We start from the raw sequence: 25,415 nt of genomic DNA, 5'->3' as shown, positions 1-25,415 counted from the left end.
CAAAATACTGAAATAGGAATGAACATGGCTTATGAAGATCACATGAGAAGAGAGACGAGGGGCTTAAAAGGGTGAATATTGGGGAGCAAAACCAATTGAATATATTGTGAAAGACCTTACAAGCTAGGCTGAGGAATGTGAATTTTGTCCTCTAAGCCAAAGGGGAGGCCAAGAAAAGTTACAAACAAGGTAAAATGACTTTACCCAACAAATCTTTATTTAGTGCCTACTATATATATATCAGGTACTGTTCTACCCTAGGAACAGTGAATAAAATAAAAATCCTCACAAAGGAATATTCTAGTTATGTTTTATGAAAATCGATGGGTTGTAGATTGGTGGGTCACAGGATTAAACGGGGCTGGGATGATAAAGGAAGGTCTCTGTAAGGAGGCAAAATCTGAGCTGAACCTTGGACATTTAAGAGTCAGGTAGAGAGATCATGGGAAGGCATTTTAGATAAGAGACAAAAGAAATGAGGATGGGATGGGGTGAGCGCAGATATATTCAGGAGGTGTTTGAAAACCTATGAGGGGACTTATTTACCTGGAGAATAGTTACTCTGCAGAAGAAAATAAAGTTGGCTATGTGGACAGCAGTCAAATTGCTAAGGGTTCTGAAAGCCAAATCCAAAATTTATTGCTTTAAAATCTGTATAAACTGACCTGTAGGTAGTGAAAAGCCACCAAAAGTTATTTAACTCACAATGAGCTAACAAAAGTCATGTTTTGGTAAGTAAGATCAAGGGGTAAGATAAAAAATATTCTGGAAAAGGGTAGGGGTGGTGGAGATGGATATGGATAAGGGAGAGATTTCAAAGGCAGCATCCACAGGTCCTGGGGACTAACAAGATGTCCTGGATGAAAATGAATCATTAGTCAGATATTCAAAGCACTAACACTGCTTGGGGTTGATGGGTAGGGGTGGGCATATTTAAAGAATATAGGTTCAGAAAGTACTGAAAAAAGCCCACATTCTAGGTACCCATCTCATATACTGAATTACATAGTAAATATCTGCTATTAGTATTGGTATGGGAAATATAACTTATCCATTTATACAATGAGAGCTCTCAAATGATTCCTGGAAAAAAATCATATTATTTTTCATTAAATTCCCCTATATCATTTCTGTAGGGGAGACCTTACGTGACAGCAAACAGAGTCCAGTGGGCCTTCAATAACAATCCAAGTGACAGATTATGAAATAAAGCCATTCTATGACCAAGGCTTCCTAATTCACATTGAAACACAAGCTTCTTGATAACAGATTCTATGTATAAAAAATACTCATGGAAATCTAGAAATCTATTTAAATTGAGAGATTAGGGCTTCTATTCTCCTATAGCACATAAGAATGTTTGTAACTAATTCCAGTTTCTAGGAAAGGCGAAAAATTATACAAAATAAGAAATGCATCAAATGTGCACTCTGCCAGCACCACGCTGGGTGTGGGCCACAAGTTATATTAGTCTCAAAACAATGCTGGGTTGAACTGTCTCTCCATTTTACAAATAAGAAAGCAGTCACAGAAGGGATAAATGGCTATGGCCATGTGGCTAGTGACGCATGGCCAGGATTTTACCTAAGGCTGCTTTTCCATCGTAGCATCGATCTTGAAGGTATGAACTCAGATCTGGAAGGGACCTTGAGAAGTCCTTGCTTCCTACTTCTTGCTAGGCTTACAATAAAACCAGGATGGAAATAAGGACTTTCCCTATTTCAAGTGTGGATTCAAAAGCTACGCTAAAGATCAAGCAAAACTCTTTTACGCCCAGCAAGAACTGCCGTTTGAGCCTCCTCTGAGCAGGGAGGAGGACAGCTTTTTTCTCTAACCTACATTTCCTATTCACCTCCAGATGTAAAACTGATGGGGTGGTACGGGTTAGTTAACAGAGAAATAAAAGATTTACTCAGCCATAATGTGTTCCATCACACTCAAACATGTGGCGTTTTAATTGTTTCTTCTGTGAAATACCAACCACAGACTTCTCAGTCACAACACAGATAGGAGGACTAACACCCAAATGTTTTAGGAAAGGAGAAGAAAAGACATTCTCCTCAAGCAGGAATCGGAACCAGTGGTAATCTTTGGGACAAGATATGATTTGCTGTAGAATGGTATTTTTCCTGTGTTACTCAGAAAGGACATTTTGTGGAAAAGTGAAGTGTAAATCATTTGTAAAATGAAAATTTAAAGTGTTTAAGATAATAACTGAAGTAGATCCATCTTGTTCCTATTTTTTATTACAATATTGCAGACTTGCCATGATGGCACCCTAAGCTGAAACTGAAATGACAATTTTTATTCTAAGCCCAGATTTTTCCTCCCTTACAGCTTTTGCTTTTTAAGCTAAAAATTCTCTCATTCTTAGTAGAATGAATTTTTTGCTAAGTAATTAAAAACCAATTGTGTTTAAACCTTTTGAGATAGTTGGTTTTATGCTGTATAACTCAGAATTTGGTTTCTAAAACCTCAAATTTAGCATCTCAAGGAAGAATGGTATCTATGGCATGTTTGAAAAAAATGTTTTGAAACGAAGTGACGGGCTTTTAAAAATAGAATTCAGAGAGTACATAGCTTCCCTCCCATCTTTTTTTCACTGGGGGAGAAGAATGACACATCTGCATTATGCTGCCAGAACACTACTGCTGTGATTCTACTGAGCTTCAGAACGGAGGGGCGCGACAAAGACCACTCACGATTGTGGTGCAGTTACCAGGAAAACACAGGCAGTTTTCCACTGACATACTCAAGTTTGAAACAGAAATGACCAGAACACCTGCCTAACACCTCACCACCAGATCCTTCCTTCCCTGCTCCCACCTCTCACATCTCTGAATATTCTCCTGGGCCTGTAACTATCGTGGGCTCTGCCCAACTGTCAGAGCTTTAATACCGCACCAGTGTCCCCCCCTCATGACCACGCCGAGGGAAGCATTGGCTCCATTTCAGATTTCAGATTTCAAGAACATTCAGAAATCAGAGGGACAGAGAGAATGTAGAACTTTGTGGGCCAGCCTTGAAGATTAATATCCATTTGTAATGTTTTTCTTTCCAAGAAAAGCTGTATCAAAATTCAAATAACTAACCTGCAAATCAAACTTTGGAAACTAAAGCTATCACTCACTAACTGCAGGAGCTATTTTCTTGCAAAGTACAGGCATCCCTCAGAGATATTGAGGGTCTGGTGCCAGACCACTGCAATAAAATGAATACCACAATAAAGCGAGTTACACACATTTTTTTAGTTTCCCAGTGCATATAAAAGTTGTATTCAAACCATACTGTAGTCTATTAGGTGTGCAACAGCATTACGTCTTAAAAAACAATGTACATACTTTAAAAAATATTTTATTGTGAAAACATGCTTACTATCATCTGAGCCTTCAGCAACATCAAAGATCACTGATCACAAATTGCCATAACAAATACAATAATAATGAAAAAGTGTGAAGCATTTCGAGAATTACCAAAATGTGATGCAGAGACATGAGCTGTACAAATACTATTGGAAAACTGGCACAAGTGGACTTACTTGATGTAAGGTTGCCACAAACTTTCAATTTGTAAAAAACACAGTATCTGCAAAGTACAATAAAGCAAAATGCAACAAAATGAGGTATGCCAGATAAAACCATAATGGTGCAAGAGAATTAGAGGAGGAAACCACAGTAAAAATGGCATTAAAAATATGTTTTAAACCTCAAAGTAAATAAATATATATTCTGAAAAACACTGCTTCCAAACAAACCAATTTCATCATTGTAAGCATCTGTTGACTGAAAAAAACACACAACCTAAAAGTTGAGAATTAGGTTTTACTCAATTTGGCAGACTTTCTGAGGACCCAATCCTGGGAGAGAGCCTCTCAGATAGCTCTGAGGGACTGCTCTGAAGAGGTAAGGTAAGGGCCAGGATATCTAGCAATTTTTGCAACAAAACCCAAGCAGCTGGAACATCAAAAGATTACTGTTAATTAAGAAACCCAGACATCTCAAGTTAATGAATTTTAGTGCTTTTCTGTGTATGGGAAGATGCAAGAGTCTGAGCTCACTGAAACCATTCCTTTGATGTACACTTTAACCATCTAGGGCCAGTATCCTAGTTTTTCTCCATCTGAATCCCCTCAGCATGCACTGTTGGGGGTGGCTGCAGTAGCTGATGGCGTGAGGGCCACAACATCCTTCGTTTACTTATATGGCAGGCAATAGTCCTCACCCACCCGTTCGTCATTGAAAGGAGGCACCATTTTCTTAGAACACCGTTTTCAGGGTTCATGAAATACTGCTTCTGGGTTATGATCTGATTAGGCAGACATTTCAAAGTTTAGTCAGTCTCCTTACAAATTCTTCAAATTAGCAGTTACAGGCTTCAAATATGCTATGGTAGTCAGGAAGCTGGACCACTAGGTCTCCTTTCAAGGAAGGACTTCCTGCTCAGCTGCAGGGAAAGTGGCCAGCAGACAGCTCCTTCGGGCTCTGTCTCACCTGCAGAAAGCCACCTCACCTGGAGGTACATCTTTCCCAGGGCAGCCCGCCTCCAGCGACTGAGCCAAGCAGGCAACACAGCTCCTCACCAGGTTGGCTGAAGTCAAGACCCAGGCCTGAATCGCAGCTAGATCCTTCCCTCAGTGCAATCCTGCTTTCTTCCCCCGTCCTTTCACCACAAACATCTTGCACCCCAAACTCTGTCTCGGTGTCCACTTCTGGAGAACACAATCTGCAACACATGTCTTTTTCATTTACCTTCTCTCTTGTTCCATTTACCACAAATCTCAGGAAAATGCTCGTGTAGACCCAGCTTCTTGAATTATGATACTCAAGAGCATACTTTTCAGGGTCTAGACTTCACTTCATTTAAGGAAAGAAAGGAATATAAGTAGATTTCTCCCTGCATTATCCTACATGGTGCCTAGAAGAGGACTCCATTATTGCTAAGAAGTTCTTTTCTCCAGGAAGATTAAACTGTACTTCCCTATGAAATTAGAAATATGAAATAGCATTCATTCACACGTATATTCATTCAATATTATTCAATTCAATATTACTCAGCACTTTCTACACACCCGGCACAGATGAAAAAGCAGTTAAAAAAAAAAAAAAAAAGCTCCTGCTCTAGAGGAGTTTGCATTCTACTGGTTGAGACAGACAATAAACAAATCAGATGAATACAATGCCAGGATCTATGAAGAACAATAAAGCGGGGGAAGTGATAGTGAATGACCATTTCAAAACTGCAGGTAGAGAGTGACTGCTGCAATCCACACACTGCAGGGCTCGCACAGCCAAGTATATGTTTACTACATCAATTTCCTAGATAGTATCTATCACTCTTGTTCTAGTGAAGAATTCATTACATCAACTTTACTGAAATATTTCTTCTGCATTCTGAGTCCACCTGCTGCATGAAACAAAATCTTAAATCTGTGTTACTAACCTATACAGCAGTTCTGTCTTTGGGAAAGAGCAGCCTCAGCCATCACAAGCTACAGTCAGATACAGCTGTCTCAGGCAGATGGCTTCGGTGGGCAACATCATAAACTTGCCAGATTTTTTAAATATGAAAGGGTTTTCTGCCTCATTAGTACTTCATGGCTGACCATCCACAAACACCTGGTGTTCAGACTTCCTTTGAAAATGCAATCATACATAGTCTTAGCTCAAAAAGGTGTGTATTATATAACCATTGTCTAAAGGATCTAATAACTAGATAATTTATAAAGTCACAGGTAGGGGAAAACCCATCCTTATCTAGCTTAATTGACCTTAATTAATACAAAAATTGAAATTAGGATTGATATGGATTTGGAGTACTGGCAGAGGCAAATTAAATTACTGGACTCCTTGCTAATACTTAAACTACTTTGTTCAGAGGGAATTCCAGGTGGTCTTTGCAGGCCTCTATTTACACCATCAATAAAAAATGAATCATACAAATGACAGATTCTTTCTAAGAATAACTGTATGTATCTCTACTTTTATTCTTTTTCCTTCCTACTTTGGAGAACTTTGTCATCACATCTTCAACACATACAGGAACACCAAGCACTAGTGTCTTGCTTAGAGTCAGAATCAAACTCTACCTACCTAATTGAACCTTTGTTATGAGGTAAAGGGAAAAAAGTAATAGACTTGGGAGTTTGGAGACTTGAGTTCAAATTAAGCCAGTGTAATTTTTTAGCTTTTTAAAAGATTAAACCATCCCAAGGTTATAAATTTTAGTTTTTGTATCTGTAAAATGGAGATAACATCTACTCAAACACTTTATAAGGTCAGTAAAGAATGTGTTTTAAATTATTTGAGAACTACAAAGTGATCTGCAAATGTTTTGTTACAACCGGAGTTTATCTGTTTGGATTTAAATGTTACCATACTATTCTGAAATAATTTGCAATTGAACAATAAACAAATACATTTATTCATTTAAGAAGCATTTATTCAGTATTATCTGTGTTATACTATGGCGAATATAAAAAATGATATTCATCCTTGTAGCACGGAGATTATGCAAGTCAGATTTGAGAGAAGGAATGTGGGGGGACATTTGGTTTCGGTTTTAGCCAACACTTATCTAGCACTTTGTATGTGCCAGACGTCATTACACATGCTTTACACGTAGTTAACGCTTTCAATCTCTAAAAACTGTATGTAAAAGGTAATGTTTTTATCCTCATTTTATAGATGAGGAAGATAAAGCACAAGAAGTTTGGAAATCTGCCCAAGGCCAGACACCTAGTAAGTACTAAAAGTCTTAAAGTCAACTCACACACATAGGCAAGCTAGCCACAATGTTATGTTATGTTACATCTCAAGTTGGGTAGAAAACACACAGATCATTAATGATAGTTACTAATGCCGACTAACAATACTACGGAGGTGAATGATAAATGAAGAGATCATCTTGGGGTGAGTGGCCAAGGAAGGCTTCATGGTATGAACCCAAAACTAGATCCAAACTTGTTGGTAGAATTTGGAAAAGAAAAATTAAATAAAGGATAAACAAAATTATGTTCTATATGTACTTTTCTGAGCATGCAATAGATATCACTTTATTGAAATATAACATACATAAAGGAAAATACAAAAATCCCATAAGTACTTTTGAAATATCTCATTGAGTGGGTTCTCTTTTATTGACTGGATTTATTTCCTAATTAAAACAGAGCAAAAACTGACTTACAGCACTGTCTGACTGCCTATCCATATACCAGCCAATATAATCCATTCTATTTCAAAAAATTACCATTTAAGTATTTTCCTATATTCTAGACCACTCAATATTGGCCATTATAATGGAAAATAACTAGCAATTGAATTATATGTCGTTCCATGATAACAAATGACACAAGAAAAATAAACTATTCCCAGTTTACATGAAATTTTCCATGATATTTACAGGAAGTTGCCACATTTGTACCTCTAATATTTATATTTGCTATAATTATATTTTTATATATAGAAAAACAGTTTTGAGAGCTACTTTTCAAGTGACACACGAAACAACAGCCAACAATGGTTTCTACTTATTTCAGTTTCCAGCAGAACACATGTACTGATTGCTTGTTGGTCCCATGTGTATCCCAAGTAACTTACCAAGCGATAGGTCTGGGCCTTCAAAACATTGAGATCAATGAAGTTTTCTTCGTTGTCTGTCTCCTCTTCCTTAGGGAAATAAAAGAGTTTAAAAGTTAATAATTATAAAAGTTTGTAATTAAAAACGTATTACCAGATTTCACATACTTAATACGCTAAGCTCAACAGAAAGACTGATGTAGGAAAGGGTATTTAAAAGCCAAGCAGTGTGCATAAAGCAGGGCATAAGTCTACTAACAGCTAATCTGTTTTCTGAGGTTTTGATAATGCCATTTAAAATAAGCCCTTTTTTTTACAGTCATTGAAGAAAAAAAAAAAAAAAAAAAGAGAGAGAGGACACCACTGCTGTGAAACAAGGGATAAATAAATATAAGAACAGAAAAGAAACAGTCCCAAGTGGCATATTTGAAATAGATGCTGGAAGGAGTTAATGCAAATTTTGAGTAACATGACTAAAATGGACAAAAATGAGAGGTTGACAGATATAGAACACTCTCACCTGCTCCAGGGACCAATCACAGTAACACATATTTTTGACATCTCATCTCTTATAGCTAAACTCCCAAGTTCAAAGATACTAAAAATTTATTGAAGAATGTGAAATATACATATGTAAGATATTAACCTTGTATCTTAGATATTAACTATCTAAAAAAATAGTTCAGGTTTATACCAAGCTGCCCAGCCCAGTTGGTGTGGGGAATGGGGTCAGAAGTGATCCTTTGAGAAGCAATCCCTTCTCCAATATACAGTAAATACAGTCTGAGCAGGTTCTATAAGCATGTAGGACAAAACATTAGCTACCCTTTCTCTTCAAACATCTTTGTGATGACAAGTGGCACAGTGGGTGAAACAAATTAACAAGAATATCCAAAGCTTAAGGACGTGATAATAAACCCAGTGGAGCTTGGTCCTTGAGTCTTGTAAAGGAAAACAAAACAAAACAAAAACAAGTGGGTGTCGTTTGGGGGACACTTTCACGTGTAGAGCTGTACAAAAGCTGCAGATGTGAAAGATACTCCTTACCTCTAGCATTTAGAAATATTTTAAGACACTGGTTCTTGAAGTGGTTCTCAGACCAGCAGCGTCAGTGTCAGCATCACTTGGGAGCTTGTGAAAATGGACATTTTAAGGCTCCATCCAAGATCTACTCAGAAACTTGGGGAGTTGGGCCACTAGGGTAAGATATGAGAATTATGCTAATCTTTGGGGAACTGGAAAAATTTTAGTAAAGTATGGAACAATATAAACGCTGATTCCATACACTCAAGTGATTACTTTTTTAGGGAGGGGGGCAGTGGGGCATATTGATGTAGACAAAGCTGATCTGTTTACATCTTAAATCTTAAGCATATATGCAGATACACACCTTTGAGAAACAGCTCAGTCTATCCTGTGTTTGCACTACTGATGGTTTACTTAACCAGAGCAAGTGTCTGAAATGCCAATGACTTGATGTCCATGAGAGACGAGACAAGTTTATAATGCTTTTACAATAACATAATCAGTGCAGTCTACATAGGTGCTCAATAAACACTTGTCGAATTGTAGTGGATTGAACACTAACAGGCAAAAAGCTTTAATAGGAGGTACTAGAACAAAGATTTAAATTACTAAATATTATTAAAAGAACATTAAAAAATCTGAACATAAACAGGGTCAGAAAAAAATGGCTTCAAAATAAATTAAGAGAATTTTAATCTCAGTAATTTAGAAGGCACTCAATAATTTCCTGCCATTTCTTTGCCTAACATGTATCCTCTTAATTCTTACTGCCAATTACTAAGGATATGGTTATATACTGTGAGAACATTCTGTGAGAATACTCTGCACTGTGACCCCAGTCCTCACACCCTCCCTCCCTCTCTTTCTTTCCAGTTATCAACATGTCCTATCTTGATTTGGCCAGCCTGAAACTGAAGGTTTCAAGTTTCTAATTGATTACAGAAGAACGTCGCTCTGTCAGAAATGATCCTTACCATCCCTGAGCTACCTCACAAACTTTGGCAACTAAATGAAGTAATATTCTACCAGCCAAAGGCTTTTGGGCACTGATCCAGTTCCCCTTGGCAAGAGGAGTGGGAGAGGGAAGAGAGGGCTCCTTAGAATAATACGATGACAGTAAGGAAGAAAGGAAAGCAAACAATTCAAGAGACATGACATAAGGGAACTCACTCCCTCAGAGGTAACCCTTTGAGGGAGGCTTTCTGCATGGGCTCATGACAGTAGAAGGTCTTTACCTCACAGCTGGCAAGAAATATATGAAGAGGCTGCTTTCTAGTTTGTTTCTCTAACTGACAAACCCAATAATGCTGCTTTGAACTTTAAAGGTTTTTCAGAAAAAAAAATAGTTATAATTTCTGAAAGTACAAGCAATGTGCTAGCAGATGATTTTGTGGTCAAATATTTAATGAATATCTACTATGTAGCAGGTACTGCATAATAAACTAGAGATACAAAAAATGTGCAAAATTGGGTTTCTGCCCTCATAGAGTTTTCTTTCTGATTAGTAGGTTTTTGTGCTTTTTTTTTCCTGACTGGCAGTTTTGAGTTACAGGCCTTTAAAGCTAAATGTTGATGCACTAGACCAGGTAGATAAACTATTAACTAATAACCAGTAACTAAGAAGTCAAGACGCGGAAACCACCTGAGTAAAATAAATGAGATGAACAACTGAAAATATATGAGGACTTAAAATTTTATGAGCCTGAATGGAAAGATCTATTACACAAAGAATGAAGTCTAAACTCCTTAAAAATGCTGCAGATGATCTGGACCTGGTCTGTCTTCCCAGTTAATCTTAAGCCATCTTCCCCTGTACCCAGGAGACCTGGCCGCAATGGTTTTCTCTCAGTTCCTTGATCATGCTAAGCTCCTTCTTGCCTCAGTTTCTGTACTTGCAGTACCATCTGGGTCTTGCCCATTGCCAGCTACAAAACAGGTGCTTAGTAAACACAGGAATGAATACATCTTTACCTTAACTTAAAAAATTTATCACATTAAAAAAAGGTATCTTTTAAATTGATTAGTTTTATAATGATTTTTTCCTTCTATACATAGCAGTCATCTTTTCTTACACATATGGTTTAACATATTTATACTGCTGATGAAACACATTAAAACCTTTGAAGATACAAAGAATCATAGAAAAGAAAATAATCATCCATAATTCTTCTACCCATATATAACTAATGTTAATATATTGACACTATTTTTCTTTTTCTGCACATTTTACATAGCTGAGCTTACACATACAGTATAAGTTATCATCCCCATGTTACTAACATTTCTTGGTAAACAGTTTTTAATGGCTATATACTATTTTATTGTCTGGATATAGTCTAATTTATTTAATGGCTATTTTCAGCATTTGCTATAAAATAAGGCAGTGATTAATTTATTTGTGGCATATAGTGCCTTCATAAATTGCTTTAAGGTGAAATATAGAATAAACTTATTATCTATTGATTCAAAAAATCACCTGGAAAATTTAATTGGTTTATGACAATAAAATACACTATAAAGTTTTTTTCCTGCCATTTTAATTTCAAACCATATGTGTACTTCCTAAAACACCAGGGTTCGTCCATCTCTGGTTGTGAGAAGCTGCTCTCTGCCTCTCCCACTTTACTAGTCTAGTCTGTTGTAGAGACATGATCATTTAGCTTCACACTGTGGTTAGAATGTTAGAATGCGACACAGCCCAGAGGCGCCAAACAATTTAAACAATATTGGTACTTATATGTATTTTTAAAAGTTCCCACAGAGTAGTATTTATCCTAATTTTAGAAGCATAAAGGAGCTCCTGAGAAATGAATAGTGTTCTTAATGAAGCAGGATGTATTAATCCTAAATTCTACTGTTCTCTTCTAAATTCTTCCTATTTAAGATCATGAATGGTTGTGAATAAAATATTTACCCATATAACTAATGGTCTGCTACTGCCTGTCTATAGTTGAAGAACCTCTGCTAAAATCCAAACCTCAATCGTTAGAGAACATGAACATTAACTTAACCAAAGGTCTAAACAATGGATAGTAGGCACTCTACTCTCTAGGAACAATGAAATAAAATATATTCCAGAAAATGGAAGTTTAGGGGAATTAAGAGGAGGGAAATGAATTCAAAGGTGAAAATGACCAAAAAGTTCAGCAACACACATACCACAAATTCTTCATCCACTTTATTTAATGTTAATTCTGCATCATCTTCTGCAACAGTTTCTTCCTCTAATTCTTCCACTGGGTATGCTGGTCTAAAACAATAAGGCTTAACATGAGATGAGAGTTAAAAACAATACATTTTAGCAGGACAAAAACGCATAATATGAATATTAAGGATCCTCTCTACGCCAGTTCTGGTCCTTTTTCACCTGTCCCTCCTTCCCATAATCACTGTTAAGTGTTTCACGTATTCCTCCTGAAGCTTTCTATGTAAGGAAGCAAAAATCTTTATCTCCAAATTTGAAATATTAAGTTTACATAAATGGGGTGATACCATGTAAAATGTTATCCAGCCTATTTTCTTCCCTTACTAATAAACCATATTAACGTACGTACACAGTTGATCCTTGAACAACATGGGTTTGAACTGCGTGGGTCTACTTACATGCAGATGTTTTTCAATAATAATACACTACTATGTGACTTGTGGTACGTTGAATCTGCAGATGTGGAACTGGATATGGAGGAAGCCCTTATAAGGAAGGCTGACAATAAGTTATACGGGGATTTTTGATGCTGTTAACTCCTGCATTATTCAAAGGTGAACTGTACATCTTTCTTTCTCTCTCTTATAACACACCTGCACTGTATTCCATTGAAGAGCAGCAGCATAATGTAACTAGCTATGGCTGAACACTGAGGTTATTTCTAGTTTCTTTACTAGACAATACTGCAAAGATCATCCTTACACATTTATCATCTATGTATATCATTTAAAATAAATCTGTACAAGTAGAATGGCTGGATCAACAACTTTGTGTATTTTATTGTTTTGCTTGATATTGTCAAAACCAGCTTCCAAAATGTTACCCTAATTTACACTCCCAACAACAGTGACTCTATTTCCACACATTCATCAATATGGTAAACAAACTTTAATCTTTGCTAATCATCTAAGTGAAAAAACCTCATTCTTGCTTTAATTGCTTTTCTTTCACAGGAGTGGTTGAATACCTTTTCATGTTTTAATTGGTTATGCGTGTTTCTTTTTCAGTGAAATGCCTATTTATGCCCTTTGCCCTTTTGTATATTAAAAACATCAATGCTTTGCTGTGTTAAAAATATCTTTCCTATTTTATTACTTAAAATTTTGGCTACTGAGGACCCTTACAATTCTTATTACATAGACTTGGCAACATTTTCTTGCATGGATTCTAGCTTTAGTAACATATATGCAAAGCTCTTTCCTCACACAATGCCTTTGGTCTTTTAGTACTCCTATAGTTTCATTTTTCACATTTACATCTTTGACCTGAAATTTATTTTGATAGAGGTAACAGGAAGGGCTCCAGCTTGTTCTTATTTCCAGAATCTAATCAGTGGTCCTAACACTACATATTGAACACTCATTTCTCCATTAAGATTAATGACATGTATTTCCCATATTGAAAATTCTGAAAAGTATTTGCGTTTATTTCTGGAAACTTATTTTAAAAATCCATACCTCAGGCAGGTTAATAAAATACAAAAATTGACGTTCAATTTTAAGGAAGGAAAGTACTACAAACCAGATCAATCTTCTTAAAGAATAGATTTTCTATTTTTTTTTTTTTTTTACTAATTGGAACTAGATAAAATCTTAAAGGCAATGTTTTTCTAGGGTTTCTATGTTTTCTGGGATTTGTTTTAGCATATTTAGATACATAAATAAGCACCTATAAACATACAACTTCCATGTAACTTATATATTACATACTTGATAACTTCTCTAATCTCAATTTTCAATGTTTCCCCCTCTTTCCCCTCCATGTACATATGGTCCCTATATATTATCCAAATCACAATACACGGCCAAGAATAAGGTATGCCCATAAACAAAGGAAGTACCAAATTTAATAGTGGTCGAAATACTAATGGCTTCTGGTGATTTTAGAATGCACTGGGAAATAGATTTAATAATTTAAAAAATGCCAAATGGAGTAGCATATCTCATAACTTTTTCTGGAATCTAACAAAGGAGTAACGTAGATCATGCAGACATTCTTCATATTGTACTAAATGGTAATGTTTGGGTTGAAATATATGAAATTGACATTTTTAGCTCAAAAAAAGATGGATATCCGTAATTTCATATGGCTCAACCTGATGATGACCTAAGTAAGTTTTTAAAAGTATTCATTAATAGAGGGTAGATTAATTACCTAAGAGAATGTAACTGAATATACATTAAAATATACAAATAATATATACAGATTTCCAAGAAATTAGTTCTAATCCAAAACCATTGTCTTTTCATGTTTTACCTGAATAATGCCTTCCACAATCTCTAACCTATCAATAATCCCAATCTCCATTCATATTTTCTAATTATAACCTATACAAATTGACAGTTTCTTGTTATTTTATTCCCTCATCCATATGGTCAATATTTATTGAGCATCTATGATATATATAATGCTGTGCTAATTACCATACAGTACAAAGATTTCATAATTTCTAGCAAGAAAGCCAGACCTGTAAACAAGTGACTTTAATATCATGGGATAAATACAATAATAGAAATATAAACAAATCAGTTAGATCAGAGAAAGAAGTAATGAACAATGTCTAACAAAGCGTCAGGTGGCTTCTTCAGTGTTATTCTTGCCAAGTCACTGTAAGCAAAGGAGAAGATGCCATTTGAAATACTATATTAATTTCCATTTTTTTCCTTAAATCTGCAGCTTTCAGTTACCTTCATATATATACTATGTTTGGTTGTATAAATATATGCAAAGAAACTTTTTAAAAATTTCCTAAATTAACCAGGATACACAGTTACAATTAAAACTTTAATAATTATATGTTTAAACTGGAAAAAGGCACAATATCAGAAATGGTTCTGAAGACACCAGATATCCCAGTTTTGTCTGTACTGAATTTTCTAGTCACCTGTGGCATTTTCAGTTTAGAATAGTCAAGAGGAAACACTTTCTATCAGTTCAATTAAACAGCTCCAAACCCTTAGAAGAAAAAGCTATGCACATAGAATTACTAACGCCAGGTTGGGTAATCTTTACCTTTTCCAGGTGAAACCAATATATTTTAACGCTTCTTCAGCTAAACAGTCAAGAACATAGCATACATGCTCTCCATAACCCGATTTTAATTTTGAAGGAGGAAAATCTGCAGTTCTTCCCTGAAATACAAAAGATAAACTGGGTATTATTTTCTATTTATACTGCAAATGTCAAAGTATTTTAAGCAAAGTACTGCTGAATAAGCATATCACTTCTCCATCCTTTAAATATGATTTAAAATAACTATAATCACATTGCTTCTTAGAAATCCATCTCTTTATCTTCTTTTAATCCATTGGTACATAAACACTAAAGGAAAATAAAGATGTTTTATTGTCAAAGGTATCAAATTAAGAGGTAATAACCTCATGACAGCAGAACAAATCACTGATCTTGTTAGGATGAAAAATCTGTATAACTACTCAGGTGATATCATATCGTTGAACAACCATATGAAGGATGAAGCGATTCACCTGTCAAAAATTAATAATGAGCGTGCCAAAAGTTCTTACTGCTTGTCCCCAGGAAAAGTCAGAAATGAAAAAACCGCTATTGTGGCATATTAAATGAAAGTTCCCTTAATACATTGTTTCAGTGTCCTAGTTTCTTTTATTTTTTATCATTTTGTTGGAAGGAGAACTAAGTATTCATAAATTCACCTCAGACATATCAAGACTAAGAAAAATATTATTATTTTTGGCTGTAAAGAGTGTACACTAAACATTTTTAGAAGTGGCATTAATGTTATAAGATCAATCATTCTGAGATTTTACCTGAAAATTAATCTAGATATAATTATCTATATATGTATATATGTACGTATTTGTGTATATAGATAGTTATTTACAGAGAATTCTTCCAAAAGGCTAGCATTTATGTTGCTTGGTTACCTATGCTAAAAATTTCCTAACTTGAGAACATGCAAAAAGAAGAGAGTTCTTTATACTTACAAATGCTCGAAGCTCAGATAATATGTTAGATATTGTTGCATTAGGGTCATCATATTCTTGAGGCTGCTCAAAAGGGTGTCCTGCTTTGTTAATCAGCCAAGCAGCAAGAGTGCAAAACATGTAGAACTGTTCCCCTGGGTTGGTAGGCAGTGCAAAGTAGTGTCTGTTTCAAAATAAAAGGGGAGGGTAGAATAAGAAATACTGCAAATAAGTCTATAGTAGCTAAAGGAGCTAAATCCAAAATTGCCAAAGGACTTTTTTTTTTCCAAATGACTTTAACATCAAAAGACATTGATAATTCACTCTTCAAAGTTTCTAGTAATCCACAACACTCACATTAAAGTTTTTAATCAACAGGAGAAGGGCAATTACTACTGCACACAAAATATTAGATCAAAGACCTTATATCCATAAAAATGCAGGACATGTTAAAAAAATTGCATATGTAGAACTTTGGCCAAAATCATTTATGTGTCAGGAATAATTAATAAGAGAGTACCTCCTGAAAAAGGTAATTTGGAATTAAGAGAATTTCAGAGTTTTAAAAATAGACCTTAATGATGACTCAGTATGCATTTTTACATTTTTTACAGTGTCACTGTTGCCTTTACTTACTGTTTCTAACCTGTCGCTGTGTTAAACAGTTGTTCTCATCTTGACTGCATATTGACTCACTTGAAGAACTCGTCAAAATTTTGCAACCTGACTAAACATTGCTTTTTCACTAACGGATTAAATCAGTACTCCAGTAATGGGCATGTTTCAAAAGCTTCCTAGATGATTCCAAGTTCCAAGGTAAAGCCAGGATTAAGAACCGCTGCGTATCACATCCCCGATCTAACAAACATTTGTTGACTTTTGCTAAACTCGCTAGCCAACTAAAAACAGTCCTGTGAGGATCAACATGATATTACCTAAACATATCAGGAATAAAACTTGCTAGCAACAACATTCAAGTTAGTTTGAGAAAAGATCTTATTTTGCTTTTTTATGTGTAGCTATCACTATTATGTTTATAATTGGATCTATAGCTATGATAACTGTTTTCCTAAGAATCAGCAGTCTGCTCCTTCCTGTTTCCCAAACTTTTTCCTGCAGTAAAGTGTAAATGTTCTGGAAGATAAGAAAAGCTGGGAAGAAAAAAAAGGCCACAAAGTCCTCTCAAGTATATGGTCATCCGCCACTAACAATTCATCTTTTCCTTATCAGCTGATAACAACTCCAAGACAGAGGAATGGATACTGATAGATACTGCAGAGCGAGGACAGCGGTTCTCAACTTTAGCAGGCATCAAAAATCACCTGGAAGTACTATTAAAACACAGACTTCTAGGCCCTCCCTACTCCTAGAATTTCTGATACACTAGACCCAGGAAGGAACCTGCAGAATTGCATTTGTAATAAGTTCCCAGGTTGTTGCACATGTTGCTAGTCTGATGACCACACTTTTAAGAGCCGTTAAACAAGGGTATCTCCACGCAAACCCATAACTCAAAGTATCCTGCCGAACTCCTGACAAAATATTTCAGAGATTATATCAATAGAATCTCAAGGCCATGTTCTTTGAGTTTGAAATATATATTTGGAGAAAAAACTGCCTATTTATTACATAGAAAATGTTGGTTGTTTATACTATCCTGATCAATTCATTAAAGTAATAATTTCCAATCCTACCATTTTGTTCATGGATCAAGCTACACTACTTTTTCATATAACTTTTCTCATATTATGGACTGACAGCAATATGAAGTTTATATGAAGCCTACGTATCTTCCAATGCAAGTCATCAGAAGAGAGCGAGGAATGAGATCCAAACTGTCAAGGGAAATTATTCGAGTCTAGATATAGCCATTAAGAGAAAGTACTACAGATTCTTAATCTAAATTGCCTCTTGCACAATTAAATAAACACAAAAAATTAACACAAAAAATAAATGTTAAGTACTAACATTTAGGAAAGCTATAAAACTTATTTATGAGGCTATCACTAAGTTACGCCGATTGGAAGAGAAAAGTGCTAGCTGTCCACCACCCTCAGCGACCAATGCCAGTGACTTCAGGATATGATGGGCTTTTTCCCTCCCAAAACAAGGGCAGAACTTTAGGCTCTGTGACATACAATTCCAATAGTTGTCATTTCATTTGTCTTTTCCATTTCTCAGCTTCAGAGAGTACTGTTATTGCAAAGGCATAAGTCTTTTAAACCATAGCAATTAGTGAACAAGTTTATGAACTGCATGCTTATAAAGTGCTCAACAAGGTCCATGGTTACCAGTTGTAGGGGCAGGTTCTCGAAGAGGAAAACAAAAACTAGTGATCAGTCTAAAATGATAAAAAGCTTTCTTCCATCTTTGGGAATGAGACTGTGAGTGACTGCAGTATTTTTTTTAAATACATTTTCTTGTGTTTTCTGAGTTCTCTACAATAAGTACCTTCATTTATAATCAGAAAAAACAGTTTGTGTTTTACGGAGCTGCGTGTGTACTCTAGGCATGCTGTCTTCCAGTCCTTTCTGTAATTCCCAAACTTTACTCTTTCCCCCAAAATACCAAGTCTAAACTCCGTGAGCAGCCCGGCCCTACGTCGCCAAGTTTGGGGTGAAGTGCCCTTTCCTGAGTGGGAAGGGAAGATGGAGGCAAGTGCTTGCTAACCCGCGCTCCCTGTTACCCACAAGGCCGGAGAAAGGCGTCTCCCCAGGGCCAAGCCGGCACCCGGGCGCTGCGGGACGAGAGCACCCACCTGGACGGGGGCTTCAGGTTGTTCTTCCGGAGGAGATCCTCCTCATAGCGGAGCAGTTTCAGCTTCTCCACCAGGTCCTCCATCACCACGAACATGTGGTAGGCCGCGCCGGGCCCCCGCTCCACGACCACCTCCCCCGCCCCTTCGCCGCGGGACCGAGACACCCCATCCTCCAATCCCGACGGCGTGACCACTGCCGCGGCGGCAGCCATCATAAAACAGACAGAAGGAACCCAGCGTTAGTTCGTGCCCAGAGACCTCCGCGGCCTGCGCTGCAGCAGCCAGGACCTCCGCGACCGGTTACCAGGCGACCGCCGGGCAACCCATCACCAGGGAAACTGGACTCCGCCTCCTTCTCCCGCTACGCTCTTCTAAATTTCCTCCAACCAGGGAGGGGTTCCTGGATGACGTCACGTCGCCCGTCCCCCTCCTTCTGGGGAGGGGGGTGGCTAGGAGATAGCCCCGCCCACTAGGGCGTGGCCTCTGCATCGCGGGGCGGGCCGTGCAGCCTCCCGCTCCCTTTTAAAAGGCGTGGCGGGAACAGGCCAAGGACTTTCTGCAGGCTTTCTGGGTGGTCGTTAGAAGTGTTGAGGAATTTGGGACGGTGGTTACCACGGGCCCCGAGCCGGCGTCTGAGTCAGCTGGTAGCCGTTTAAAAGCTTAAAGAGAGAAAGACGCGCAGTGTTGAAGGCTACGCTACCCCACTGGTATCTTTTTTATTTTCTTCTCAAAATTGAAAGTTTTCACAATTGTAAAGATAGTCGATATCGTAGGTTTGTCTTTACCTCAGAAACTTTCCAGTGAGAGTTTTCTTATTTTTCTTAATCTTTCTCTCACTGAGGAATGCTGTATTTGATTTAACAGTATACTGTAACATTTGGAGTGTTAATAATTCCCGCTGTTGCTCCAGGGCTAGGAAAGGAGTTGTTGGTTGGGGGTGGGTGGGGCGGGAGAAGAGCAGAGGATGAGCAGAAAGGAGGCATGGGGTAGAATTTGTTCTGCCTCAGAAATAAGGATCCTAAAGTCACACCCTGTTGCTTAATCTGTTTCAAGCCCCTTATGTGCAGTATAAAGTTTTGGGGTTCCTTGTTAAAAATCAACAAAGTAATGGAGATAATCTTGAGAGAGATTTCCCTGTGCCATGGCTCTAAGTATGGCTAAAGACAGTGTCACTACTGCATTCTGCAGCTATTGAGCTGGAAAATACAAGAAAGGGAACATAATTGACAACAACTTCACAGTTTTCACAAAAGGCTTGTGTATCAAGCGGGTTTCTTATCAGCTACATAGAAAATGAAGTAAGTGGTAGCAGCTGGAGGTTTCCTGGGAGAAGAAAATTTGTGGCAAGAGGTTGAACATGGGTTTGTATTTGTGATTTTTGATCGATCACAGATGTCCTGTATCTGCTACTAGAGAACATAGAAGAAGCCCATTTTTTTTGACGTAGCACAAGTTTGAAATTTATCTGCAATATTTTTGTTAGAAAAATGGGCAGAGGAACACTTTCCAGTTTAATATTAGTCTAGACCTAACCTGTTTCTGATATCAATAAAGGGTCAAAGAGACAAATCAGAAGGGAAAATATCTTTTCCAATTTATCAAAGAAGTACATAAAATAACTGATTTATGTAGAAAATAACCCAAAGGCGAAGGCCACTGAGAATTGTTTTTTAAATAACATTGTTTGCCTACTATAAGTCATCAACAGCTGCTTTTAGTAAAAGTGACTGGGAAAATTGACCCTACCCCACTGCCAAATTGTTTTTCTTTGCCTCCTTAGAACCGTTTCTTCCCCATACATCCCAACTGCAGCCACCGCACATGTGGGGGAGGGATATTGTATGTCTGTGTAACTTTCAGAGTACAAGGTAGATACCTAGCTTTTTAGGATTGGAAGAAAAATGGAAGCTCAGATATATGCTTTATGGTCCTTGATTAATCAACAAGCAATCTGTGGCTTTTTAAATGACTGTCAGAAAGGTGTCAGACTTTCCAAGTATATTGATAACAATCAGGGAGATGTTCACTTGAAGATATTCTGACATTCTCAGAAAGTTATATGTAGCACTCAGGATGAAATAGTCAAACATTGTTTTTTGGCTGATGAGAAACCCTCCAACAACATGTGTATTTTGATTGGGGAAAAAAAAAACAACAGCTCTCCCAGAGCCTAGCCATTTCCTTCCCAGGTACAATACTAGTGTAGCCCGACTTGAAAACCACATGAAGAATTTTTTTTTCCCCTTAATTGTGAGAAGGAAAAAGATGAAAACAAAATGTCACCTAGTAACTGGCACAGAAAAAAATGAAAGAAATAAAGGAAAAGCTACTTGTTCAACACTGCATGTTTTTGCACAGAAAAAAGATGGGAAAAAAACACTGAAATGAAATTTCATTTTTAAAAGGCTTAGGGATTATTTCTGCTGAATCTTTATTTACCCACAATAATTTATTTACCCACGATAGTTTAACGCTTCCAAAGGTCTTTTCCCTGATGGAAGTAGTTTACTACATGTGTATAAGTTTACACTCTAAAACCCTCTTCCAACTGTCTCAGTCACTTAGGGGCTTTGGGGTTCATTTGGGTTAGTATTTTTGCAGGACTAGCTCATTGGTTGACTCAGGAGTTAAATAAGAGCTTGAAGATAATGGAATGTTGAGACATTTTTATACTTCCTTTTAAGAATCTTAAAGATTTATCCCTGGCTCTGTGTTGACCACTATTAATAGCCAGGCTTCTGACTTTGACTTTTATCTTTTGCAGACTATCTGTGAAATGACAGGAGGTAATTTTTAACATCCCTAAGATATTTCTGAGAATGGGCTAATCTGAAAGCTGAACAGCATTCCAATTAAAAGTGATTTAAGGTAAGTGGATTTCCCTGAAAGATGGTGAGTAAGGCTGCGGATGTAAAGGAGGTAGGTTCAAAAATGGAGGAAGGCTTTCCAGCTGCATTTCCAATATAAGAACAAGCCCTCCAAGAAGACTGGGCAGGCTTAAAGAATAAACAAAGCTGTTTTGTGGCTTAGTACCACTAATTTAGGATGTTAAAAACTTAGGAAACCACTAATTGAATACAACTTCCTTAACCTGATAGAAAGTATCTCCCACAAATTTAGAAAGAAAAAAGTGATGTTTAAATGTGAAGTATTAGAGGCAAGCCTCTTAAAGTCAATAACAAGGTGAAGATGTCTACTCTTCAAAACTGTGCTAGAGATCAGATCCAGTACAGTGAGACAAAAAATTGGGGGTAAGTATAGCAGAAGAAGAGACTGTTGCAGGTGTATGATTAAGTGAAAATCCAAAAGAATCCACAGACAGCTCAGCAAGGTTGCCATATACAAGATGCAAACTAAAGAAAACTTACTTGAAAATGAAAAACAAACCATATATAGCACCCAGGAATAAGTCTATCATTATGATCACAGAAATATTGTTAAGCTTTACTGAAAGTCATGGAAAATTCAAATAGGGATGTAATAATCATGAATAAAAAAAAACAATTATTTTTACCCAAAACATAAACTCAGTGTAGTTTCAACTAAAATTCCAAGAGCCCTGATATGAAAATTTATATAGGAGTAAATTTATGTAGGAGTAAATAAAGAAGGATGAGGAAGGGATCATATCAGATAGTAAATTTCCTAGGGAAAGTATAACTTAAAGCAGTGACATCACAGGAATAAATAGAAAATAGCCTGGAAACAGGTGAGAGTTTATATGGAAATTCAGTGTATAACAAAGTTGGTGTTACCAACCAGGGGAGACAGATGAACTATTCAATAAGTGCTGTTGAAGTCATGGGTTATCTGCATGGAAACAAAATTATACCTCTGAATTCCAGCACGTAAATTCCAGATGGATTGAGGATATAAATGTGAAATATTTGTAGGATGGTTAGCAGGAAGCAAATTAGAGCATCTTTAATTTCAATGTAAGGAAGGATTTCTTGATGGAAATAAAGAACAAATTTTAAAGAAAAGAGAAACCCATCAGAATTTAAGAAATTAGATACAAAAGAGGACTCTGTAAACAGTGAAGAAAGAAGGTGACTTGGGACCCGCTTAATGTCAATGTCCAGGATATGCAGATAATAGATCATTGCAAGGCCTCTGTGCCATGTTGCAGGATTTTAGATGTTTTCTCCTAGGTCAGGATTTTTCAGCCTTAGCACTATTGACATTTTAGGCTGGATAATCCTTTGTTGTTGGGGCTTCTCTGTGCATTGTAAGATTTTAACAGCATCCCTGGCCTCTACCCACTAGATGCCAGTAGCACCCACCTATAATTGTAAAAGCCAAAAATATCTCTAGACGTTGCCAACCAGCCCCTGGGTGACAAGATCACACCTGGTTGAGAACCACTGCTGTAGATGCATAGGTTGAAATAGCAAATGCCGTTATAAGGACCAGGAATGTAAAGGTAAATGAGTGACTGAGTGATGTGTGTACCTGGTGTGGGGAGGGACTATGGTGAACTAGAAAACTCACACACCATCTCAAGGAAGTGACTTTTTTGTCATGCAGGATTTCAGCTCAGTTTTGCTATGTTGTATGATTTTGCAAGGATCTGAACTTGGATTTGTATGTCAATGTGAGATCCTAATGACTTTGAGAATGACCTTTCTACACAGAATGTTATTTCAGGGGCTCCTTTAGTTGCTAAATATATTTGATTTATTAATGAACTGAAGGTCAAAATTGAGGAGCCTTATTCTTTTGATATTCAAATTTTATTCAATTTGTAAATGTAGTAAATTTGTTACAGTCATGTTTAAGGAGGGGATTTACAACTTAAATTCCTATAGAAGTTTTAGGCTGTTCCTAAACTTATTATATTATTTTAATATTGTCTGACAGATTATTCCAGATACTATAAAATCTCCTGAATCTAAAAAGTAAAAAGTGGGAGAGGAGGGAAATAAATTCTATTCAATATTCCAATACTGTTTGTAAAGATAGATTTCAAGGTAAAACCAAAAGTCTAAATCAGTTATTCAACTGTATATTGTAAACTGGAATCACAAGTCAATCTGTTTCTTTAATAGGCTAAATTTTCAAACGTTAAATACTTAGTATCAAGTAGGCACACACTATTCTGTAACAAAATTATTACTACTGTAGGTTTAACTTTATCATTACTTAGTGTTGCAGTTTTCCAGGATTAATATATACTCACCCACCTGGAAACCAGTCATCATCCTCTGAACCTGTGAAATTTCCTATCCAGTGTACCAAGAGATCCTGGGCCAGAGGTCCAAGTGATTCTTGCCCAAAACACCAGTAGGACACGCTAAGTCCTAACTTGCTGTAACAAACACCCTAACTTAGAAAGGGAAGTGAGTGGTTTTGTAACCCATTCCCCTGGATTTACTTTGTTTTCTAGTTCTTCTGTACTAATGGAAGTCTTCTAGCTCCCCCAAGGTGGTAGTTAAGTACTTGAGCTAACTTTGGCTCTCAGGGTAGGTAAATGCCATCCAATTATATTGTACATATTTTAAGGCTTGGCTTTGCTCCACAGTCTCATTTTCTTAGGGAAGAAACAAAGTATGTATGTGATCTGAGTTCAGTTTACTGCCTCTGCGTAATGGGGATGATTGTTGAAGGCTTTTAAGTAGAGTCGTGTGTGTTGTGGGAAGTGGTGTGAAAGATGATTAAATTTGCATCTTAGAGTGTTCTGGCAATATTGAAGAGAAGGACTATAGGAAGCTGAAAATTGATTGAAATGGCAATATTAACAGTCAGTTGAGAGATGTCCTGAACTGGGATGAGGAGCAATTAGAATAGTGAAAAAATGATTTTTAGGTATCAGGTAGGATATTCAATAGAACATAGTGGATTCAACAGAACAGGTACCATGATATGTTCTCTGGGGCACAAATGGCAACATAAAATGCCCCACTTTGGGGCAGGAAAACTGACCTTTATACCCCTTTCTCCCTGGGTCATTGGCTGTGGGCTGTCCCAGACATCGCTGGGTGAGGTGGCTTCTATTGGCCAAGGGTAATTTTCTGGAGAAAGATGGAGCTGTGAACACTGAGCAGCCAATACTCATAGCAGCTGGTGAATGTGGACATCAGCCTGGGTGAAAAGGGATCTGGGCAGGCACTGGCAGCTTTTACTACAATAAGTGACATTAAAATGCAACACTTCCAAATTTCTTATGTGGGATGTGTACTGAAGTAGTGAAGATGGTCTTAAACCAAGATTTTTTTAGGTCTGATGAAGATTGATTAGCTATAGTATACACTACCAGATGGGAAAATAGATAAGTAACTGCAAATATTGAAACATTCAGTCTAGTTTCTTGATAAGAGTTCTATTTCATCATATATATTAGTAACACTTAATTTGATACATATTGGGTACTAACAAGAAAGATTGATCCAATTTGTCAGAGTTTTGAAGATTAAATAGAAATAGGTTTATTCTCTGAAATCTAGATTGAGAAGACTCAATTTATTTTACAGCCTGGGGCAGCATTTTTCCAAGGAAAAATTAAATTCAAGACAGAGAGTAAATTACAAACGTCATAAGAATCTTTCCTAATGGGAGTCCCTACAGCCTAGTAAAACCAAATTTTCTACATTTTACACTTTCATGGTACAACTCTGCATCTCAGTGCACAATACACCAGGCTTTCTGACAGCCTGGTTTTCAAATGGTTATTGGCACCTTGTCTTGAGTTTTGGAACCCATTGCTCAAACCATTACATGGTCATAAAACATTATATCCAAACACCTTATTTTTATTCCTGGCTATTTAGCAGAGGTAATTTCCTACTCCAAACCTTCATATTTTGCTTCATGAATAGAACAAGTAATCCATTCTGTCTTTGCATCTAGTGAGATTGTGACAATGAGAGAACTTTTTTCCTTCCTTTCTGAAGGTGTGAATGTGAAACCCCAAA

The 25,415-nt window shown here is 36.9% G+C and overlaps 1 protein-coding gene across 1 annotated transcript in view; it reads right to left on the bottom strand.

Moving 5' to 3' along the window:
- Window positions 1-18,836, bottom strand: part of IFT57 (intraflagellar transport 57) — a 52,350-nt gene extending 33,514 nt beyond the window's left edge. The window contains exons 1-5 of the mRNA XM_010978403.3: window positions 18,505-18,836; window positions 15,768-15,930; window positions 14,818-14,936; window positions 11,760-11,850; window positions 7,596-7,664 (exon numbers count right to left, since the gene is read on the bottom strand). Coding sequence (XP_010976705.2) covers window positions 7,596-7,664; window positions 11,760-11,850; window positions 14,818-14,936; window positions 15,768-15,930; window positions 18,505-18,719 — 657 coding nt within the window. The 5' untranslated portion in view covers window positions 18,720-18,836. The remainder of the gene's footprint in view (window positions 1-7,595; window positions 7,665-11,759; window positions 11,851-14,817; window positions 14,937-15,767; window positions 15,931-18,504) is intronic.
- Between the last annotated feature and the right edge of the window lie 6,579 nt (window positions 18,837-25,415).

Source organism: Camelus dromedarius, chromosome 2, assembly GCF_036321535.1.
Source record: "Camelus dromedarius isolate mCamDro1 chromosome 2, mCamDro1.pat, whole genome shotgun sequence".
In the NCBI taxonomy this organism is placed as follows: Eukaryota; Metazoa; Chordata; class Mammalia; order Artiodactyla; family Camelidae; genus Camelus; species Camelus dromedarius.
This window is presented reverse-complemented; position numbering and strand designations above follow the sequence as displayed.